The sequence below is a fragment of the Chiloscyllium plagiosum genome, unplaced genomic scaffold (genome assembly GCF_037043375.1).
Source record: "Chiloscyllium plagiosum isolate Xiang-an unplaced genomic scaffold, Cpla_swu_hap1 HiC_scaffold_21, whole genome shotgun sequence".
Classification (NCBI taxonomy): domain Eukaryota; kingdom Metazoa; phylum Chordata; class Chondrichthyes; order Orectolobiformes; family Hemiscylliidae; genus Chiloscyllium; species Chiloscyllium plagiosum.
In genome coordinates this window covers 45,158,639-45,182,759 of record NW_028270159.1, presented here as the reverse complement: position 1 = coordinate 45,182,759, position 24,121 = coordinate 45,158,639, and the positions used below count along the sequence as shown (strand labels likewise).

General features: G+C 40.9%; 1 protein-coding gene across 4 annotated transcripts in view; it reads left to right on the top strand.

Annotated features, from left to right (window-relative positions):
- abca2 (ATP binding cassette subfamily A member 2) overlaps positions 1–24,121 on the top strand; it is a 559,549-nt gene that overhangs the window by 206,670 nt on the left and 328,758 nt on the right. For all 4 annotated transcript variants that reach the window (XM_087998533.1, XM_087998535.1, XM_087998534.1 and 1 more), the window contains exons 4-5: positions 4,189–4,352; positions 9,286–9,407. In XM_087998533.1, coding sequence (XP_087854659.1) covers positions 4,189–4,352; positions 9,286–9,407 — 286 coding nt within the window. The remainder of the gene's footprint in view (positions 1–4,188; positions 4,353–9,285; positions 9,408–24,121) is intronic.

Sequence of the window (24,121 nt, the reverse complement as noted above, 5' to 3'; positions counted from 1 at the left end):
TATATAGAGTTCAAGAATTTGAGGGCTTGAGTCACCTTCTATGTCCTTACCCTAACGCCCACACTTGTTATTACATGGTCTACTATTACACACAACCCATAGTTATCCACTAATTCTCTCGATTAGCAGCCATTCATTTTCCTAGGATGACTGTTAGCCACTCCTTTGTCTGTCCAATTGTTTTTCTCTCTCTTTGGGCTCTGTTTCCACTTATCATTTACTTCTTACCCCCCTCCCCTCACCCTATCCTCTGCAAAAAAACCAACATTTTCCTAGCTACCATCAGTTCTGAAGATGGGTCAATGAATTCAAAACCTTAACTTTGATTTCTCTGTACAGATGCTGCCAGACCTGCTGAACATTTCCAGCAATTTCTGTTTTTGTTCCTCGAAATGATATGTTCTCCTCTGAATGAACCTGGTATGAAAACGTATTAATTATTTCACATTAGGAAAATAAATGACTATATTAAACACAAACTGCCGTACATACTCGAGTAATAGTCAAAATCTTTAACTTCTATCTAAAGTTAAATTCATGGGGTCAATATTACATAGATACTATTTTTGAGGGGCTGAGATTCATGCCCATCAATATTCATACCATATCATTAGCAGAAGCCCAATTGATCTCTAAACGAATAAAAAAAACGAATTTATGGTAATTTTGAAAACCGGGAGTGTAGCAAAACAACCGGCAGACTGGAAAACTGGAGCGGGATGTGATGGCCAGCACACTGACTCATAAACGTTGATCTCTTTTCTGTGAAGAACTAGGGTTGACTTTTACACGAGATATATGGTAAATTCCAGGCCATTTGGCTAAAAATAGGGGGTTGACCTTTACATGAGATCGACTATTACTTAAGTATATATGGTAGGTACTGAGCTTTCACTTTCAAGATTAGAAGCGCCCAACCAATTGTACTCACCAACAAGCTGCTTTCTCTGTTTCCTTTTGTTGCAACACTGGGTAAACCCCTCTGCTAATTTAAACCAGCAACACAGAAAAGATTCACCCGCGCTGTAATCTGTTAAAATTCGAGCGGCAAAGAACAGTCCCAGACGTCACTATTTAAAGTAAAAATTAACAACTTTATCCTCAAGTCCAACAGAGAATACTAAAACCAACAACTATTTATAACTCCTTTCTCTTACACCTGTCCTTTACCTCCCACTCTACAATACTAGGCCATTTAAAAAATCCCGGTTAAGATTCACAAACAAAATTCAACTTTCAAAACCAAACAGCTGTCAAATCTTCTCTTTGTATCTTCATCTGCAGATTTTCCTCTGTTGTTTTTTTGATGTTCTGCTGCGCAAACTTCTTATAGACAGGTACCTTTCAGGGAGCTGTTCTGTTTGCAATCTGTACTTATTGATGGCTTGGCAGTTCTCCCCTTAACTGTTCAAAATGTCTGGTTTTATACCCCAAAACATCGGATTTTTCATTGGTTTTAACATTCTCAAAATTCTAAATTCACGTTTGATTGGAATTTGGTATCTTGGGGCATAATTTAAACCGATTGGCTGAATTTGAATTTTTTTTTATCATGGCAACATAACCGCACTATTGTTTTCATAGTCAAATGTTATATTTTATCTTATTTCAGTACTCTCTGTGCCTCTAAGTCCGTGCCAGCTTCCAGTCTCTCTTAAAGGTATAGTACACACCTACACCTCCTTAACACACTCCTACTCACTTCCTGTTCTGGAGATTTTTTTTTATTGTAATTAACTTTAATAAAAGCACCTCTTGCCCCTTCTGCCCAAAAATTTGAATGTGATCTAAATTCCCAGATGCTCATTTTATCTCTCTCAGGCAAAGTCTTGCTTGGTCAGATTTTTCAGCTTACTCTGATTGATTCTTAACTATATATTATTCATCATGGCAGATACAACATGATAGTTGTGAATTGATTTGGCAGTGCATCCAGCATTTATATCACCAATCTTGGTCACAAAATCCTTCAAAGGTCCTCCTTCACACATAATTTTAGTACCTCCTCTTCTGGGATTTAACTTGCTCAGTAGGTGAGGGCAGTGCACAACCAACCCAAGTCCTCCTGCAGCGATCTTTACTAAATGGCTTGCAGAACCTTATTGACTCCGATTCCAACAGCCTTCAAGAATTCTTCAATGTTAGTTTCACGTAACAGAGACAACTGTAGCAAATGTATCTTGTCCTATTCCCAGCTCCAGCATCTACCTTCTTCCACCTGCTTATACTGCACCACTAGGGTCATCATGTGATCTCAGATGGCCTTTTATGTGTCCTCTTTTATGGGTTTCACCAGTTTTGGCCTCATCTGATACTTAAATTTTCAATCTTAGTTTTCAGTCTTAGTTTCCTTAGAAATTAGAACTGTAAGCTTTCTTTCTTAATTGCCCTTATAATTCAGCTCTGTAACAAAAATGACCAGCTGTTTTGATAAGGTCTGTCTCATGCTCATCAATTTCATTGTTCTGCATACCAGTGAGCATTGTCAATGGACACCTTGTTAATGGTTACATTTTAGGAATATCAGAAAGGTGTAGCAGTCTGACCATCTTGACAAGGCTCAGATTGAAACAGCATCTGCCAGGATGGAAAACTTCTTCATTCAAAAACCGCTTCATGTTCTGCTTGACAGATTCTTCTCTGGGTAATATCTCTGCCCCTTCATCTAAAGGATGCTTCATCCGACCTTTAGAGTTGATGGTTTATGAGTTGAAAGTGTACTGTCAGCTCTTAAAATGTTCAGCAGCCACGATCACCAATTCAATAAAACGCTGTCCCTGTTCTAATTGTCTGCAGTGACAGCTAGTTATAATGCCATCATTAATACAATAATAAAAGTTCTTCTTTTATATATGGATTGAAAATGACTCCCTCTTTAATTTTAAACTGCATTGTATTGAATTTGTTTGCTTCGCCAGGTGATTATCATCCTCAGGTTATCATTTTAATTTCACATAAAATATGTTCACAATAAACCATAGTGGTTCCCATTTTATTTTTGAAATTCTGTGCATCAGTGCTTTTAGATTTTGAACAGATTAGCTGTAGGTCTGGTTTCACTTCAGCAATTCTGAAAACACGGTGATCCAAGGATTTAAACGATGATTACGGAAAGCTAGCTGCAGAATTGATTGGAAGATTGCAGGATAGAAGCACCCATTCCAAGCTTGAATTATTCAGGCTGCCAATTATTCACTATCTCCTGTTACAGATACAGCAGAATTTGTTCTTTCTGTCCATTCTTTGAACTTCCTGCTGTTTAAACCATCTTTTGTTTTCCTGAAACATTCATAACTTGTAAAACTTGATTAATGGCCTGAAGTTTAAGTTAAATATGCGATGGAACATGAAATGAAAATTCTTTTCTGGTGATTAACAGAATTGGAGATTTGAACAACTTTAAAGGGGAGACATGTAATATCATTGGATAAGTAATCCAGAGACCTGGCCTAAGTTATTGAGGATAATTAGATTTATTGGTGGGACATGTACCTAAGTACAGTGAAAAGTTTTGTTTTGCGCGCAGTACAGGCAGATCATAACAGACAAGGACATACAGATCACAGGGTGATTGAACAATGTGAGGCATACAAGGTTATGGCTGCACAGGAGGTGCACAAAGCAAGATCAACATTAGATTTGAAATTTGAGAGGTCCACTCAGCAGTTTAATAACAGCGGGGAAGAAGCTGTTCTTGACCCTGTTGGTGATTGTGTTTAAGCTTTTGTGTCTTCTGCCTGATGGGAGAGATTGGCAGAGATTAGAATTGGGATGGGTCTTTGATGACATGGATTCTAATCCGACCAAGGCAGCCTGTGAAATTTAAGTTCAGTTAACGAACCTGGAATTGATGTTAATGAGAAACCTATCTGTTCTCTAATATCCTTTCAATGAATGGAATATGCCAAACTCTCCTGCAAAATGACAAGTGACTTCAAACTCACAGCAAACTCACTCAACTCGTAAATGTTCTCTGAAATGGGTTAGAGAGATAGAGAAATTCGAGATGGAGAACAAAGCTGGAATTTGTCTGTATCAGCTTTTATTCCATGAAAGAATAAGGAAAAAGTTTCTGAGGCGTTTGTCTTCAAGGCAGGAAAGTTGGTGTGAATATTTCACTGAGTCGGAGTTTGTGCCCACTATTAGTTTGTGAATTTTCACCTTGATTGCTACTTTTTTTCTCCAAAGGGTCACCCAACTCCTTGAGCGAATCAATGAGGTTGTGGAAGAGAGTAATTTGTTTGATCCTGATCGTCGAGGTCTTGAAGAAGAGCTGGAGTCTCTACGTCGTCACCTGGAATCAATGAATAATGATCCGAGCTCAGTGGAGAACCACTTTAACAACAGTAAAGGTAAAAATAAAAAAAACCCAGCACTTATCTAATGGAGACCCTCACTGAGATGTAAAATGTGAGAGCTATAGCAGGGGAGAAAAGGCAAACAAAGGTGCAAAGTCACATACTTCAAGTAATTGTGGGATTGCATTGATTTATGGCCCTTGGAGAAAAACTCAAAAGAAATGTGTTCACAAAATGCAATGTGAAATAGACAAATGCCTCTCTGATGAATCATCATCCTTAACCTTGCATCCATTTTGTCACAAATTCTATATTCTCATTTTTGCATGAGGATACTGTATATATCCATGTGAAAGTTCAGTTTTTGAGAGCAAATGTCTTTTGGCAAAAGGTAAGGAGTTGATTTTTGTTTTTAATCTGAGCCGTGCTCCAGCGAGTTAAAATCCAAAGGTCTTTTGGATTGCTCATGGTGAGTCTGGCCACGTTCCTGAATTCAGCAAGAACGGCTTTCCCAAGCTATCCACCAATATTTATGATGTTTAAATTAACACAATACCTCATTCCCAGAACTAGCGCAAGGTAATGGGAAACTGAAGGATTTTGAGGCCAAATATCAGGGATTGAGCTATATGCAAGATAATATGTAGGAATGTGCAGACACTGAGTAAATATTGATGTTATCTGAAACTGAGCTGATGTATAACTGTTTCCTACTATGCACTTGCAATTGGCTGATATTACAGCACTACATACAAGGGCTGGAATGCCTTTTTAGAATTTGTGTTGCAGACGTTTCGTCCCCTGTATAGGTGACATCCTCAGTGCTTGGGAGCCTCCTGTGAAGCGCTTCTGTGATGTTTCCTCCGGCATTTACAGTGGTTTGAATCTGCCGCTTCCGGTTGTAAGTTCCAGCTGTCTGTTGCAGTTGTCGGTATATTGGGTCCAGGTCGATGTACTTATTGATTGAATCTGTGGATGAGACAGCTGGAACTGACAACCGGAAGCGGCAGATTCAAACCACTGTAAATGCCGGAGGAAACATCACAGAAGCGCTTTGCGGGAGGCTCCCAAGCACTGAGGATGTCACCGAGACAGGGGACGAAACGTCTGCAACACAAATTCCCAGCTCGGCAAACAGAACCACAACAATGAGCACCCGAGCTACAAATCTTCTCACAAACTTTGCCTTTTTAGAAGGACAGACTTTTATTCTAAGTTTTGCTGTGTATATATTTTTTCAGTTAGCTGCTTCCTTCCCAAACCAAGGCTTTTCTCTGTGTGAGCATTTCCTGTTCAGGCTGAAGCCTCTCCATGCTGATTGGGATGTCTCAATCATGTGCAGTCTAGCTTCTTGTTTCTAAATGCTTCGTTTGAGGTGTTTGGTGTTTGTGTTAGGGTCTGACCAGGTCAACAAACCTATCCAAGCAAGACAGTGCACACCAGAAACCTGAATGGAGTAGGCAAGAGAATTGGAACACAAAAGGCCATTCTTTTTATGTTCTTATCCCGTGGAAGCCTTTGTGAAAAGCTATCCAATGTTTGCTGTCTCCGGTTTTGAGGAATCGTCAGTGGGCTGATAGCATGTGAGCTGCGGTGTGTTGTAGCTCCTTTGATGTTTTGAATGTGAACCCTGGCTGGTGTGTAGCCAGTAACACACTAACACCAGCAGGAGTACATTGACAGCTGCAATGAAATGACCGACATTGATTTCAAACAAGTTATTTGACAGTGCCTGGCTCCCAATTTTGTGTGTGACAGTCCTCTGGTGTGAGAGTTTCCATCATCAGATTGTCACACATGAGTAGGCCATGATACCTACCCTGCCAGATTGTGACAGATTGGTCACTCTCTTGCGACACTAGAGAAGATTCTTTTGAGCCACTCCTTGGGTGCTAACTTCCAGAGCCACCTTTGGGTGCTGATTTCCATAGCCACCCCTGATCAGTTCACCTTTATCAGATGCAGTGACCTCTTTATTTCCATCCACAGGAAAATGAACTTCCCTTCTCCCCTGGACAGCCTTCAAGTGGGTGGAGGAGGGTGCAAAAGAGATGTCGCTAAATCATGGCATTGATTTGGGTTGGGTCTCTGACATCTCTGGAGGTGGGTGGGGTAATGAGTAGAGGTTATAGAATGCCATTCTGTGTCCAGGTGTTTTTTCAATATGGCGCCTAGATGTTGGTGCCTGGAAGATCCCGAAGGGCTTCTGAACCTCCTACCCAATAAGCTTGACATTTTACCCATGCAAGAATATGTAATGAACTGAGAATAATATGATCACAGGAAACCCCAACTTGCCACTGAGGGGAAGTCCCTCCTGCTCTTCTCACACTCTGACTGAGAGAAAAGGAAACCTGAGGCTACTGGATAATACTGAGATTTTATTTGAGACAGAAAAAGGCAATTACATCATCGAAATTATTTTTATTTATTATTTAACTTAGTTTTCTAATCAACCTGTTCAGTGATTTTAATTACGCACCTTTAGAGCAGACCTGACCTGAACCCAAGCAGGGGTAGGGACACTACCACTGTGTCACAAGAGGGCCCCAACTATTTTAATTTTTATAAAGTGATTGTAGATAATTAAAATGGATCATTGGACCAGAAATGTTGATACTGCATTCTCTCCATCGATGCTGCCAGACCTGCTGAGCTTTTCCAGTAATTTCTGATTTGGTTTCTGACTTACAGCATCTGTAGTTCTTTGTTTTTGTTTTGTGCCCTCTCCAGTCTTTAAACCTACCTGCAGCTTGTTAATGGTATCTGTTTCAATGGTCTTCAATGTAACTTGTTCCATGGGAATTTGCCGTTACAGTAGCACTACATGAAATCTGTTCTGGTCTCCAGCAATGGAGTTAAAGGGTTCGAGGGAGCTCGCAGCACAGTGGGATTGAGGCCGAGATGAGATCAGTATTAAGTGGCAAAATAGGTTGAGTTGCCTATTACTGCTCTGAGTTCCCGTGTCCAATAACTGCTTTACTTTGGAATCATGTTTTCTGATCTGCCTATATAAGATCCCTTCTGAAATCATTGGGGTCAGCTCTTCAGCACTTGCTCATGGTTACTTTTGATTTGTTCTGTATCTGTGATTAATTTGAAAATAATTATGTGATCACTGTTAACTCTGTGATCACTGTTAACTCTGTGATCACTGTTAACTCTGTGATCTCCCTTCATAGGCTATTCATCCTATTGTGTCTGTCCTTGTCAAGAAAGATCTGAATGCACTGATCTTAATTTCCAGCTCTTGGCCCGTAGCCCCGGAGGTTATGACAATGAAGTGAAAATCTAAATATTGCTTAAATATTTCAAGAATTTCTGACTCAATCCCTTTTTTTTTTTCAAACGGTGAGTTTCCAGACTCCCATCAGTCTCCGAGTGAAAAAAGATTCTCCTCCATACACCATTTGATGTGCCGTCTCTTAATTTAACTCTATGATCCCCTGGTTATTAATGCCTCTATTAATGGAAAAATTACTTTCCTACCCCCCTATCTGTGTCCCTCGTAATCTTGTGCAACTCTATCACATCCCCTCTCAATCTTAGCTGATGTAATAAAAATAAACTGAGACTAACCAATGTTTCAGCTTATCTCGGACCCTCCATCCCATACAGATCCAGCTAAATCTCCTATCATCCTCTCTACTACAATCACATCCTTTGTATACCATGATTGGAAGAGAAGGTAACGGCCTAGTGATATTATCGCTGAATTGTTAATCCAGAGACCCAGATGATATATTGGAGACCCAGGTCCATAACCTACAATGGCAGAATTAAGAGTCTAATAATGATCATGAAACCATTATCAATTGTCAGAAAAACCCATCGGGTTCACTGATGTCCTTTAGGGAAGGAAACTGACATCCTTACCTGCTCTGGTCTACATATGACTCCAGACCCATAGCAACATGTGGTTGACTCTAAACTACCGTCTGGGATGGGAAATAAATGCTGACCAGTGAGACCCTCATCTCATGAATGAATTTGAGAAAAAATAGGGCTTCTAAAAAAGCAAGTTCTCTCAAGTGCTGATATTTTCAGTTGTTGGGATTTTCATGTTTCCTTGGTCCCTTTTTGCCTTCAGCTGAGATGCCTACCTTTGTATACAGGGCTTTTGAAACTCCCTGATATCAGTAGTCACTCTCAAGGCTTGAAAACTGTTGTACAGCTAATTGAGATGTGAGAATTAATGCAGTAGAACTGAAGATGTCTCTCCTCTGCATCCTGAAGAAAGTTCTGTTATGGACTAGGCCAGACCACTCAAACATTCTTCAGCAGGCAGCCCAGACCATAACTTTGCGATTTGTTTCGGTAAGTGTACAGTGAAAATTACCCAGAGTAAGTTAACGAGGTTGACTACTAGATTTTAAAACAGACAAAAATGTATTCACAAAATTACACAATGAAACACCAAGAACAGAATAAAGAATCCCTACAGAACTCAGTCTATCCAAACCAGACTTAACTATGCTGTTCCGAATATACACAACAGTCCCAATAAGCAAACTCTCTTTAAAAGTCAGTATAAATGGAACACATGCTTACAGGTTGAAGTTGAAGGGCGGAGAGAGAGAGAGAGAGTGTGTTTCTACACAGCTCCCTGTTGAACTCCCAATCAGTTCAGGACTGAACTAAACTGCTCAGCTAGACAGCTGACTGCACCCTTTTCATTATACAGGTCACTTCCAAAACATGACCACTTTGGCCTGAAGTCTCATCTGTTTACACATAAACAAAACGCCTCTCAAAAGTCTTTGCACCTCTGTACCAAACCAGACTGATTGGAGCATGGCCTGGTTTATTACCCCTCTTAAAAAAAAATCAAGGACGCTTGAGCCAAGGAACAGCTTTCAGAAAAAACAGGGACTAGCTTTGTGACAGTTCTAAATTGAATTCTGAATTTGTTCTAAATATACAGCAACTTCCAGAGCTGAATGCCTTGAATTTAATTATTTTTGCCTGTGCTGTTGTATTTTATTAGGGTTCACTCTTGGATCAGTTGTAAAGGACCAGGATGAACTTCAAAACTTCTTGATGCACAACTTGACAATGTCCAATGAAACAGCTGGACTCTTGCTGGGATCAAATATTAACTTGAAGGAGGTAAGGGAAATAAGAATGAAATGTCCAGTTGACCAAATTAGTTCCAGCAACCAGTACCTGTTTGGGAGTACTGGGATGATGCAGATGTATGAACAAAAGTATGTTGCTTACATAGAGTATACACCTGTCGGAAACAAAATAGGAGTGTCTACGTTTCAATCACAGCACTGGTCTCCTTTCTGATTTGATTTATTATTGTTACATGTACAGAGATACAGTGATGAGTATTGTTTTGCATGCTACCAGACAAATAATACCTTACATAAGTACATCAGAGTGTCTTCCTGTTTGTATTTGAATTGTCCCATTTTACTAATAAGGCTGAGCAATCCATTTTGACTGAGACAAGAATTTCTCCCTTTTTATATGTGGGTATTCTTGCAGTAAGAGAATACAGGAACTCTTCTGCAAACCCATTATGGGCGAGGATTTATTTTACATTGGTTATGGTATTGATCTGTGCGAAATTATTCATTCACTGCATGGGAAGATTTAGAGTTGGAAAGTATTTTTGCAGTTAAGGCCAGAGTCACAACTACCATGTGTATCTCGCTACGTGGTCTGTGAACTGTAGCTCGTGTTGGCTCCTTTTTGTTTGTAAAGACTCAAGTTAAAGTGACCAGCAGCCAAGATTTTGTATTTAAAAAAAGACTTTAATGTTAACTCTTATCTTACTACTTTATTTTTATATTTATTCCCTAAAGTAATGCTTATCATCTTAACTCTGTTTCTCTGAATACTTTGTACCTAAGTTTTTTTTTGTACATTGGTACCTAAGATGGCACATCGTGTGGTGACATTAGACACTTTCTGCTGTACTTCCTGTACTTCTGTGCTTGAGTACTCATGGCAATAAAATCAAAATCTAAAGTTTAAAAAGTTAAATGTAAAATCTCAAGTTAATGTAAATTGATAAAGTCAAAAGATTTTGGGAGGGAAAGATGGTTCCAGGTTTCTGGCTCTAAGTATGGCATTTTGGGTATCCGTTTACCTTACAATAAACTACTAGTTTTAAGATCTCTCTTTCTCTTTTTCTCTTTCTCTTTTTTTTCCTCTCTCTTTTTCTCTCTTTCTCTTTCTCTCCCCACCCCCCCCCACCCATTATCTCTCTGGAGAGGAGTTGTCTTCTGAGATGGCGTCTGTTTCTTGGTCTAGTCGACTGGTTTTTTTAAAATTGTTCTTGGCTGACAAACCAAAATGGCCACTGTTACCGAGTGACCTAAGCAAGACAAAAAAGTCCTGTTCTGTGTAGGTTTTCAGCATTTTGGAGAGAGTTCCTCTCCTACATGTTGTACCTAGTTTTTGTTCCACTTCTTATCTAATTTACACTCCCATAATGAGTCAGCTAGGAACTTGGTTAGCCCCTGAGTAAGAATGTCTACATTTCTGGCTATGTCTCTCTGTATTCCATGTAGCAAAGAGGAAAACAAAGAAAAATTTACAGCCCAGGAACAGGCCCTTTGGCTTTCCAAGCCTGAACCAATCCAAATGTACTGTCCAACAATGTGTGGCATTGTTATATGGTTAGGTGACTTACAACAGAGTAGTGTGCTTACAAAAGTCTCTAATTCTATAACTCCTTTGTTCATGCCACTTGTTAATTAATTGCATTAAAACTGCTGCTGATTGGAATTTAAAAATGTCAGTATATTGAGATAACGGTCTTTTGCTATTTCTATAGCAGGCTGCAAGCAAATTATTTCTTGGCGTGCTCCTACTCTGAATTTCAATGTTTCTCCTTAGAGGGAAACATTGGTAGCTGATGCACAGTACTTATTTGGCTGCTCTTAGACAGAGGTGTTGTAGCAAACCTTCAAATGCTGCCCATTTGATGAAATTAAGTATTTTGAGCCTCATTTATAATGTGGTTGGTGTTCTTTTTATTGTTGATTTTCAGTTTTGCAGTCCTCCTGCAGTGATAAAGTAAATCTGTTCACTTTCAACCTGGTATTTCCTGCTCACTATGTTCGCTCCTGTCACAATTTCATTTGTTCTTGGAGCCCCGAATGAGCACTTGAGGTAGATCTTGACTGTGTGATACTGTGACGGAGCCAATATATAATACACCACAAACTAGGGGCATGCTGCTGAACTCTGTCGAACCCCATTGGAAACAGTCGAAACCGTTATTGTCCTTTGCTTCCTATCACTGAAACACTTTTGGATCCAATTTGCCATGGTCCCTTGTTATTTTTCTGACCACCTTTGAATGTGGGGCCTTGCTAAAATACATTTAAGCTGTATCAAACACATTGCCTTCATTGCTGTTCCTTGTTAATTCCTTTCAATAAAGAATGTCAGACATGACCTTCCGTGAATAAATCCGTGCTCACTCTCCTTGATTAATCCATGTCTTTCTGAATGAAGGTTTATACAGTCCCTCAGAAATTTTCCAATAATTACTATCACTGAGTATATGCTGACTCACCTGTAATTACTCAATCTGTCATTTTTTCCATTTAAATAGTTGAGATGACCGAAATTTAACTTGATTTGCTTGAATTTAAGATTTTAGTGTCACTTTTTTTGATTCGTGGAGCATAACACTGACGGCTCTTTAAATACAAGAGTCTGATCTGAGATCAGCGATTCAGCACAGATCAGAAAAAGTTTCTTGTAGACTTTATCAGGTGAGACGCGCAAAAATGTTGTTTTTGACGGCTTTGTCTCGTCGTGAGTCAGAGTCAGACAGCATCAAGTCTGCACCAACCTATCCACACTAACCACACTTCCGAGCATTTGACCAATGGACTTGAATGTTATGACATTTCAAGTGCTCATCCAGATTCCTGCCACTTCCTGGGTTTAAAGAAAGGTTTTCCCCAAATCCGTTCTCAACTTGCTGCCCTTCACATTAAAATTCTGCCCCCTTGTGATTGACTCTTCAACTAAGGGGAAGCAGGTACTTTCAGTACACCCTTTATAATCATATACACTCCAATCAGGTCCCCCCCCTCAACCTTCTCTGCTCGAAGGAAAATAACCTCAGCCTATCTAGTCTCTCTTCAGAGCTGAAATGCTCCATCCCAGGCAGCACCTTGGTGAGTCTCCTCTGCAGTCACATCCTTCCTCTAGCCTGATGGCCAGAACAGCTCGGTTTATATTTAAATGTAAACCGCGGGGCCTTTATTTGCCACTTGCAGGATTTTTTGGTATTTCTTTCTTTTGTTATTTTCCATTCTATTTTTGCAAATCGTCACTGGGTAGTTGCAGGCTCAGGCTACTGGGCTTTGTTAACCAAATTTTGGAATCTCTCTCACCTCACGTGCCTAATATAGATTTAAAATGGACACTGGTAGCAACATCCTATTAAATAATGTGCCAGTAAATTTAATGTTTTGCCACTGTTGTGACTATCATCAAAGTCCTTAATGTCAGAGCTTTTAACATTTACTTTCACAAAGCTGAGTAAAGGCATGTCCATTGTATCCCCATTAGAGTGAGCTATGGATTTATATTTCCATGGTCACTTCTTGCCTCTGGCTGACACACCTACCTTTCACCCTCTGTATTCCTGAACTTAGCCAAAACCTTGCCCGTATCCCAACTCTTGTCAAATTCCATTCATGTTGCTCATGTACTTCCTGACTTAGATTGACTCCTGGTTCAGCAGTGCTTTGATATTGAAATTCACATCTTTGTACTGTAAATAATCATAGTATGTTGACCTTTTACCACAAGGGGATCTAAGTACTGGAGTAGCGTGGTCTTGCTATTGTGTAGGAGGTTGGGTAGAATGGTACTTGGATTATAGTGTGCAGTTTAGGTCTCCTTACTTCAGGAAAGATGTTATTGCTATAAAGGAACAAAGAAAATTACAGCACAGGATCAGGCCCTTTGGCCCTCCAAGCCTGCGTCAATCCAGATCCTCTGTGTAAACCTGCCGCCTATTTTCTAAGGGTCTGTATTCCTTTGCTCCCTGCCCATTAATGTGCAATGAAGGTTCATCAGACCTGTCCCTGTGATGTGGGACCGTCTGGTGAGGAGAGATTTGGCAAAGGTGAGAGGTAATCTCACTGAAACAGACAAAATGCTTCCAAGGGATGGCCAGTGTAGATGCAGGTAAGATTTTGGGGGTTTAGAATCAGAGGGTGTTATTTAAAAATTAAAGGGGCTGCCATTTAGCACCAAGATGAGAAATTTTGTTAATCAGAGGGTCCTGAACCTTTGAAATTTCCTACTTCTGATGATGCTGGAAGCTCAGTCTTCACATATGTTTCAGGGAGAAATTGATCAGATGGGCTGATAGGCTGAGGGGTGGCAGATGGAATTTTAGTTAGATGAATGTGAGGTGTTGCATTTTAGTAAGACAAATCAGGGTAGGCCTTACATGTAAATGGGAGGGCCCTGGGGAATGTTGCCAAACAAAGAGAGATTGGAGTGCATAGTTCCTTGAAAGTGGAGGTGAAGAAGGCATTTGGCACACTTGCCTCCATTAGTCAGTGTGTTGAGTATAGGAGTTGGGAGGTCATGTTGCAACTTAACAGCATATTGGTTCAGTCACTTTTGGAATCCTGCATTCAGTTCTGGTCTCCATGCCAGATATTGTTAAACTTGAAAGGGTTCAGAAAAGATTTACAAGGATGTTGCCAGGGTTGAGGGGTCTGAGCTTTTGGGAGAGATTGAATCGGCTGGGGCTGTTTTTCTTCGAGCGTTGGAGGCTGAGGGGTGACCTTATAGAGGTTTGTAAAATCATGGTGAATACTCAAGGTCTTTTTCCCAGGGTAGTGGAGTCCAAAACTAGAGGGCGTAGGTTTATGGTGAGAGAGGAAAGATTTAAAAGGAACCTGAGGGGCAACCTTTTCACGCGGAGGGTGGTACGTATGTGAAATGGGCTGCCAGAGGAAGTGGTGGAGGCTGGTACAATTACAACATTTAAAAGGCATCTGGATGGGTATATGAATAGGAAGAATTTAGAGGGATGTGGGCCAGGTGTTAACAGTGGGACTAGGTCAGATTGGGATGTATGGTTGGTGGGGACGAGTTGGACTGGAGGATCTATTTCTGTGCTGTATATTTCTATGACTCTATAATTTCTGATGTAAAGGGTCTTGGGGATAGTGTGTGTAAATGGCACTGAAGTATTTGATCAGCTGTGAACTTTATTAATAGCAGAGCAGGCTTAATCGGCTGGATCCCATTCATTTCCTGAACACAGGTGGTTGCTGCATGTCGTGAAGTAGACCAGGCCTCGCTGTGTGTGATTTCCATGTTGCAAGCCAGAAGTTACTTTTTTTTCATGGGTCTATAGTTCCCAGAGTGGAAGCTTAACATGTTTTACATACAACATGTGATATTACAAATTAGTATTTGCAAAACTCGATAAACAAATCCCAAGGGAATGACTGCAGGGCTGAAATATTAGCGCATCACTTCCCTGTTCTGCTTCCTGTTCCCAGTCCCAGTGATTCAGGTTTGTAGCAGCCCGTGTAAGGGTTTCTCAGACTGCTGTGAAGCCCACATCAACAGGAGTCATGTGCTGTATGTTCATTGCAGTATAAATAATCATTCCGTGCTTTTCATTTGAAGTGGGGCTGGGGAAAAATGACAAAGATCAGGCAAGATCATGGAGGCATTTGTGCCATTAATATCGATGAATGAAGCCAGGTGAAACTGATTTTAAAAACTGTATTTCATGGTCTAACGCCACAGTAAGAAATGTGCCCTCAATTACATTCTGACGGAAAGCTGCTGTGTTATTTAACCAGCTTCTTTCTGGCAATATTGTAATGCTAACACAGTGTAGTTTGAGTGTATTTCTGTTTTCCTGTCTATTTCTCAAATGAGTTGATATGTGATGAAGCCTGGGTTCATGTGAATATTGAGTGAAAGATATAAAAAGTTAAAACTTGTCCAGTGATTTCTTTTTCCCTTCGTGGGGTCAGTGGCTCCAAGAGGATTGTTGAATATTCTGTGACACAATGCTGAATACCTACTGGATAGCATGAAGTTTTGGTGAGTTTATTTTAGGATACAGCTGCTGAGTAGTTGATCTGGAAGTTTAAATACAGCACAGGAGTGTGGGGCTGTATTTACTTGGTCTCTGGGAGGCGAGCAGTGAGGTGGAGCAGGATTAGAGTCATGAGCCATGTCAGGCTGGTTTCCCCAATGGAAGAATCTCCACTCGGCCCTTCCTCAGTACTGGGGAGACGATGGCCGAGTGGTATTATTGTTGGATTGTTAAGCCAGAGACTCCAGTAATGTACCAGGGACTCGGGGTCAAATTTAATAAAAATCTGGAACTCAGAGGCTAATGTGACCATGAAACCACAGTGTGACCCTTTGTTCTGAGATTATGCCCTCTCAGGTCTAAAGGTTCCAAGACACTCCCACAAGAGGAAATAATCTTTCCATATCTACTCTATTAAGTCCTATAAGAATCTTGTATGTTTCAATAAGGTCAGCTCTTGTGCTTCTGAATTCTAATGAGAATTCTAATAAAACAGACCCTCCATACCTGGCATCAGTCTTGTGTACCTCCAGTATATCTTTCCTTCAGCACAAAACTGCTCGCATTATTCTAGCTGTGGTAGACGAAAGCCTTGTACCGTTTTAGCAACACCTTCCTACTTTTATACTCCATTCACTTTGAAATAAAGGCCAACATCCCATTTGTCTTCCCTATTACCTGCTGAACTTGGATGCTAGCTTTTTGTGATTGATGGACGAGGGATCCCAAATACCCCTGTTCTGTAGCTTTCTGCAGTCTTTCTCCATTTCAATCATATTCACCTTTTTCCTTCTGCCTGTCAAAATGTATAACTTCACATTTCTCCATTATATTCTATCTGCCAAGTGTTTGCAAACTCACTTAACTTGCCTACGTCTTCCTGCAAACTCTTGTGTCATCCTCACCACTTGCATTCCCATCTAGTTTTGTCATCCAAAAACTTGGCTGTAGCACATTCACTTTCCCCACCTGAGTCATAAATATATATTGTAAATGATTGTGGGCCCCAGCACTGATCTGTGTGGCACCATGATTTGGCATTTTGAAAATGTCCCTCCTCATCCCAACTTTGTCCTGTATTAGTTAGCTAATTCTCTTGAAGTTAATATGTTACCTCGAACATGGGCTTCTATTTTACTCAGTAGCCAAATGTGTCATTCTTATCAAAGAAGTTCTGAAAATCCAAACGCATTACATGCGTTGCTTCCCCTTTTACCTATCCTGCTTGTTACCTCCTCAAAGAATTCTAGCATTTTTGTCGGGTATGTTGAGTCATTCAAGTCATTTCTTGAAACCTACCTCTCTCGACTCTGCTTTTGGTCACCTGCCCAATTATCACTTTACGTGACCCAGTGTCAGTTTACCTTATAAAACCCCAGTGAAATATTTGGGACATCTTCGTACATTTAAAGGTCCTATATAAATATATTTTGTCGGCAAGCATATGTATCTCACATTGACTCATTACCAACAATGTGTCTTATTGTTGGACTCATCACAAGTCCCCAGGAATATTGAAATCTATTTGCAGAAAGCCTATTAGTGATGGGGATAGAAACAAGATGGAGTTAGGAACATGGTTCATTCCGAACAACGTTTATTTAAGCAGAGGCAGCACAATGAATCTGAACGTTTGTGCTGTGTAAGTCTAACATTTAAGATTTAAAACTGTCCAGTATAGGTATCGCTCTTTCTCTTAAATTCAATCCTAGAAATGGATCCTAGAACAGGCAAACAACTACTTAAAAACCCAAAATATTCTGGTTAGTCATTCACGAGGTTTATCTAACAGCTCAATTCCCAGCCTTACAATACAGTGCTCGCAACAGAGATTCTGTTATAAAATTAGAATACAACACCTCACTATTAGCCCCTGGATAAACTTGTAATCATTTACAAGTGGTAACCACAACTTGAGTATACCCTTTGGGTGATTGCCCAGAATACCTAGGCTGCAGCAACACACCCTGGACTTCAGTCTCTGTATATTCGTTACCCAAGTCAAAGGTTGAACTGAAACGATTCAGTGAAGGAGGGTTCCTGTAGTTTGTTTTGTTTACAATTTCCAGCATCTGCAGTTCTTTTGCTTTTTTTTTGGTTAAGGAAGTATTAAGTAAAGGTAATGAAAGGCTTTGTCGAAGAGATAGGTTTTAATGGTTGCCTTGAAGGAGAAAGGGGAGTTAGAGGAAGGAAAGCCAGAGCTTAGAACCTCGGCAACTGGAAGCGCATCCCCCAGTGCTGGAGTAGTTGGGAGTACACAAGAGGTCACAATCAGAGATTGCAGATACCCCAGAGAGTTGCGGCAAATGAATATGAATTTAAAATCAAGGCTTTGCTTGATCACTTGAGGCATTCAAGATGATTATTTGGATCAAAATAGTGTGCAAGGGTGCAGAAAAAAATTGGGAGGTTGTCACTAGATAACGATGCTCGTTGGAAGGGCTGGTGCAGGCACAATGGGCTGAGTGGCCTCCTGTGAAAATAATGATTCTGTGACCAAGAGCCATTATCATTCCACTGGCACAGGAGTGAAAGGGGCATGGGGCTTGCTGTGAGTCAAGACATCTACAGCAGGGTTTTGGATGACTTCAAATTCACAGGATAAAATGTAGGAAACCAGCCACCTGTGTGTTGGAGTAGTTGAGTCTAGAGATAACAAAACTATGAATGGGGTTGTTTCAGCAGCAAATGAGCTGAGAGGGATGAGGTCCATGTTAGAGAGATAGAAATGTGTTACCCAGGAGGTTGGGCAGTGCATCCCAGGATCAAATATACCACCAAGATTGTGAACAAACTAGTTCAATTTCAGACTGTTGCCAGTGTGGGGGAATAGATCAGGATCCAAACTCCATGGCTTCAATCTTCCAGTGTTTAGTTGGGTACTAGACAGGGCCCCTGGTTTGATTCTACCCTCAGGTACTGTCTTTGTGAAGTTTGCACATTTGCTACGTGTCTGTGTGGATTTCCCCTCTGTGCTCCAGTTTCCTCCCACATAGAATCCCCACAGGGTGGAAACAGGCCATTTGGCCCAACAAGTCCACATTGACCCTCTGAAGAGTAACCTACCCAGACCCATTCTCTGACCCTATTAGTCTACATTTCTCCTAACGAATGCATTTAACCTACACATCCCTGAATATTATGGGCAATTTAGCAGGGCCAATTCATCTAACCTGCACATTTTTGGACAGTGGGAGGAAGCTGGAGCACCTGGAGGAAACCAACACAAAGGTGGGGAGAATGTGCAAACTCCACTCAGACAGTCACTCAAGGCTGGAATCGAACCCAGTTCCCTGGTGCTGTGAGGCAGCAGAGCTAACCACACAAACCACTGTGCCGCCCCAAAGATGTGCAGATTAGGTGGATTGGCCATGCTAAATTACCCATGGTGTGGAGGGGAACGCAGTCTAGGTAGTTAGCCATGGTAAATGCAGGGTTACAAGGATAGGGTGGGTCTGGGTGGGATGATGTTTGGAGGATCATTATGGACTCTATAGGCCTGTTGCCACACTGTAGGAATTCTACGATTCTGTGGCTATGTTTTGAATAGCAGGTTATCTGGTGGAAATAGAGTGCAGCTGTGCTAGTCTCTACGTGGCCTTGTATTCTGTGACTTGATGTGATACTTGATTTTATTTTAGATTTGAACATTGAAATTCCCAGGGCAATTATCCTTGGGCTAACAGACACTGCTATATGGTGTAGTTAAGAAAACAAAAACAGATGGTTGCTCTATAAAAGCTGCTGATCGCTATCTAAGTGAGCTTGGAGCACGTGTTAATTGCATTATTCTGGGACTGACAGATGAAGCAATGTGTGACCTTGTTTACAGACGAATATAATCACTTTTGCTTCTGCTAAATTATGCTAATAAAGTAAGTTGATGACCTCATCCATCAGACAGTGGTCAATTGCTTGATGTGACTACAAAAGCCATTACACTCAATATGTGTTTCAGTCAAAGAGTTGAACCCATTTAATTTATTGACAAGGTGCCACAGATTGTTCAGGGAGGTGACCAGTGGACTGCTTGCAGAAGATGATTACTGCAGCAGACTGTCACTGATAGTTGGTGGATTCCAAATATAGAGTTCCTGAACTGAGTAAAATTTAAGAATTTGATGCCCAGTTTGGTTGTCTAAAGGTTGTCTTATTTCAGGACCAAGAGGTGACACTTATGAAAACGAAGGTTTGATTGCAGAATGTGAATTAGTGAACATTAGCTAACTTGAGCGGGGTGAAAGGATAGAGGTAAATGCTTTGTTTCTGTAACTTTGTCATGTGGTGCAATTCAGATTTATTATCAGAAGAAAAGAAAGGGAGATTCGAAGATTTCCTTTTTCACCAAAAGGCTTTTTAAGAGGTGGACTACTTTATAAACTGAGTTGGAATAGAGACTTTCACAGAGAAGAATTGATGGGTTCGTGGAGAAAGTACACTATGAAAGGATGCAGGAGAACCATGAAATAGAATTCACTGATATCTGGTTATGGTGCTGTCAGGGACAGGTTCATATTATGGGTAGCTTCCTGTATCGTTGTCACTTTTGTTAATTTGATCACCTGGATTGAGGTTCTTTTGTACTGTGCTTGTCAGGTGATAGTTGGCTGCATCGCTCCATTTAGAATAATGATGGCAGCTGTATCTGTGTGTGATGACCCGAGTCATTTAAGGAAGCAGCTTAAGGTATGACGATTGATAACAAAATGGCAACAGAATGCTAAGTTGTCCACATTGTTCAGGGATGTGCAGGTTAGGTGGATTAGCCATTGGAAATGCAGGGTAACAAGGATAGGGTAGGTGATTGGGTCTGGCTGGGATGGTCTTTGGAGGGTCGGTATGGACTTGGAGGGGCTGAATAGTCTGCTCCTACACTGTAGGGATTCTCTGATTCTATGAACAATGGTGATCTCTTGTGCTATAAGAATCCGAGAGTGTGGTGGAGGCACATTTAGTCCTGATTAGATAGTAATTATCTGAAAGGAACACTGGAGGGCTGCAGGGAAAGGATGAGTCAGTAGGACCCATGGTGTATGACCAAAACCTTTCTCTCAACTTCACGGAAATACGCAATTTATTCATTAACGCATCAGTGTGTAATAGACTGGAACATCTTCATTTTTGACAGCTGCTACAATTCAAAGAGCATTTCATTGGCTATGAAAGTGCTTTCAGCGCAATTCTCAGGTTGTGGAATACGCTGTATAAATGCAATTGTTTCTTGCGGCCAACTAAAGTCTATAATGTCAAAGGAGGTTGGATCGCTGCAGTAGCAGTTTACAGCAATAAAAATGCACCATTATTTAGTAAGCAATTTTCAATCCTTTTCCTTTGACTTGTTTTCTGCATAGCGACCCATAATAACAGAGAGTAGCTACAAGCTCCTTACGATTGGCAGTGAAACAGGATGATAACATGTCCTAATGAATTTCTGTGAAGAGATATAATTAGCATTCTGTGAGTAGAAAAAGAAAACTCCAGCAAATGTAAAGTTCTGATTCTAATTGTATGTTACCTTTTCCATGATGGACGGTATTAACATAAACAGGATGCTACCACTTAACAGGAAATTGCCTATGTTCTGAATAATATGCAGACAATTGGCATTGTGCTACTTTTCTGGCTCTACTTCATTCTCTGCCCACCCCGTCCCCCTACCCACCGCTGACACCTCCACTGTTATTATCACAGAAACCTTAATCCATACCTCACCTGAACTCTGGAGTATTCTAGTCTGGAGACATGGTGGTAAGACATGGTTACGGAGGTATTGCTTCTGGCTGATATGATCTTTGCCAGTAGGAACAAGGGGACCAAGGTGTTTCACACAGCCAGGAAATTTCATCTCAGCCAGGCCATTTGGAAATAGTGCTGAATTTAGACAGACACCACTTTTGCAGTCAGGTGGGTATCACATGTATAGATACAATATAAATGCACTTAACGAGTAGATTAGATCAGTTTGCATGTCATGATTTAACGTTATTTGAATCCTCTGCTGTTCAAAAATAAGGACAAGTGCTTCCATTATGGTTAGAGGAATAGAATGCACACGCTGCTGGATTGCTTTGATTGGCAGTCCATCTGGTGTATCTTGGCAAAATAACCATGGTCATCTTTTCCTGAAGTTTCAGTAGAATTTATTGTTGACATTTTCCAACAATTTCTTAAAGCAGAGGTAATTACCGATTCTTGACTGAGTTTCAAAAGGACAAAAACAGTTATTTCCCATTTGACTGACAGTTTTAAGAGGTAATTAAAGGATTACCTGTCTTTGTGGTTGCCGAATAGAAATTTGTTTTTCCTAACTGACCATTTGCAATGTACAATCTTTAAATGGGTTGTATGAATGAGTGTTTCCCCCCTACCTCCCTGCAATCCTGACGCATATCAATTTTGTGCATAAGGACTCTATTTGATGGTTACACATTTAAATTTTTTGATCTCCACATGGCTCATGAGCTCTGTGTGTAGCAGATACTGGGTGAGTGTCAATGGAGGTGGTATGGGTGTATGAGATGATGGGAGGATGGGGTGGCACAGGAGTTAAGGTATGTGAGCAATGGATGTTCCAACAGCCCCGAAAGCAGCTCAGTCCCAGAAAAGTAGTGGGCTTTCCAAACAGCGTTCCTCGGTACCCGCTCACTCCTGGGGCCACCTCCACACTGCTTCTGGGATCAATTGGCTCCACATCATTCTGTCCCTGCCTCCCCCAAGCAAAGGCTATGTGTACTGTAGCCCTTTATATCTGCCAAGTTGTGAAATCTCTCAACTCAATCCCCACAGCACTGAAAATCCAGCCCTTTGATTTATTTTAATATGATTCTCGTCATTTATGTTTCAACTCATTCAAAATATTGCACCAAGCATCATCACTTATACCCCTCATTAGCTTCATGCTGTCCAAACGCCATGTAGCCCCGGAATTAACTTTGAAATTCTTCCCATTGCTTTCAGATCCTTTTAGTACCTCCATCCAGACCATCTTAGTAATCTGTACCTATTTTAGATCCCTGAATACACTGTCTGAAAGTAAAATAAGACTTGCATTCCTGTAATGCCTTCCATGATTTTTGGGTGTATGAAAATGCTTTATAGGCAGCCAAGTACTTTTTTGAAGTTAGGAGAAAGTGAGGACTGCAGATGCTGGAGCTCAGAGTCGAAAAGTGTGGTGCTGGAAAAGCACAGCAGGTCAGGCAGCATCCGAGGAGCAGGTGAATCGACGTTTTGGGCATAAGCCCTTCATCAGAAATGTCTTACGCCCGAAACATTGATTCGCCTGCTCCTCGGATACTGTCTGACCTGCTGTGCTTTTCCAGCACAACACTTTTGGACTTTTTTAAAGTTACTGTGTTGTGGATCAGACCAAACCCCCTCAAAACTTATCAGGAGATAGGATAGACTTTAACTTTTATCTTATTTAAAGGCAAGTGTAAGGTGTTGCATTCCAGATGCAGTTCGATTGGTCAAACTAAAAGGTTGTAAATAAAACACACTTTATTTTTACACCACAGTTAAAATGCAAATGAAGAAAAGAGTTTGCTTAACGTTAACTCTATCAACATACTTAACACAACAGTATATTATTTAAATACTACTCATCAATTGTTCCAAAAAGCAGCATCCCCTAAATACATACTTGACCAAAGGTAAATTCAGCAAAACAGATTGGCTCATGTGCTATCAGCTATCTAGGAGAAAGGAAAACTGAAAGCATGAATCTAGCAACAGAGCGACAACTCCAGCTTTTTGCAGCATCAGAGAGACAGCTGTGTCCAGCAGCTTCAGCTCCAACGCCCCAACTTCAACAACTGAAAACCCTGGGTCAGTGTGAACCGAACATTATCAACCCATGCTTCTCTTGATTACTTTTGTTTAAAAACAAAACCCCAAAGGTATTTACTCTGCTTTCCATGGAGCAAACACCTTGGAACCAGATGCAAACACCTCTCTTCAACAGAACAAATCCCTCTTAAAGGCATGTTATGTCACAACTGTTGTAATGATGGGAAAGCAGCAGTGAGCCTGCATTTGGTAAACTGCCAGATATGATGGTGAAGCGATCACCTGCTAATCTGTATTTTGTGTCATTGATTGAGGGATAACTATTCGCTGGGACATCTGGGGTAACTCACCTGCTCCCCTTAAAAAGTGTGAGAAAATATTTTGCATTTACCTGTGCAGGTAGAGGGAGCCTCAGTTGAAAGTCTTCTCTGAAAGACATGACCTCTGACAGAGCATTACTCCCTCAGTGCTGCATCACACTGTCAGTCTTGTTGTTTTTCCGTTCCCAAGCCCTGGAGTGGGATATGAATCCAGAACTTTGTGAATCAGAGGCCAGTCTGCTACCAACTGATGTACTCGATTCCTCTTTCACACTCAGTATTAAAATTTAGCAACTACATCGTTGTTCTGCTCACACCTTTTTTCAAAACCTTGCTGTTCAACCAGGCTTCTGGACCCAAAGCACAAACAACAGTACAGCGCAGGACAGGCCCTTCGGCCCTCCAAGCCTGTGCCGACACATTTTGCCCTTCCAGACTAAAACCGTTGTCGCTTACAGGATCCATATCCCTCTATTCCCTTCCTATCCATGTATTTATCCAGGTGCTTCTTGATTGCTGCTGTTGTGTCTGCTTCCAACACCTCCTCTGGAAGCGCGTTCCCAGCACGCACCAATCTTTGTGTGAAACACATAACTCGCATATCTCTTTTAAACTTCCTCCTGCACCTTGAACCTGTTTCTCTAGTAATTGACCCCTCC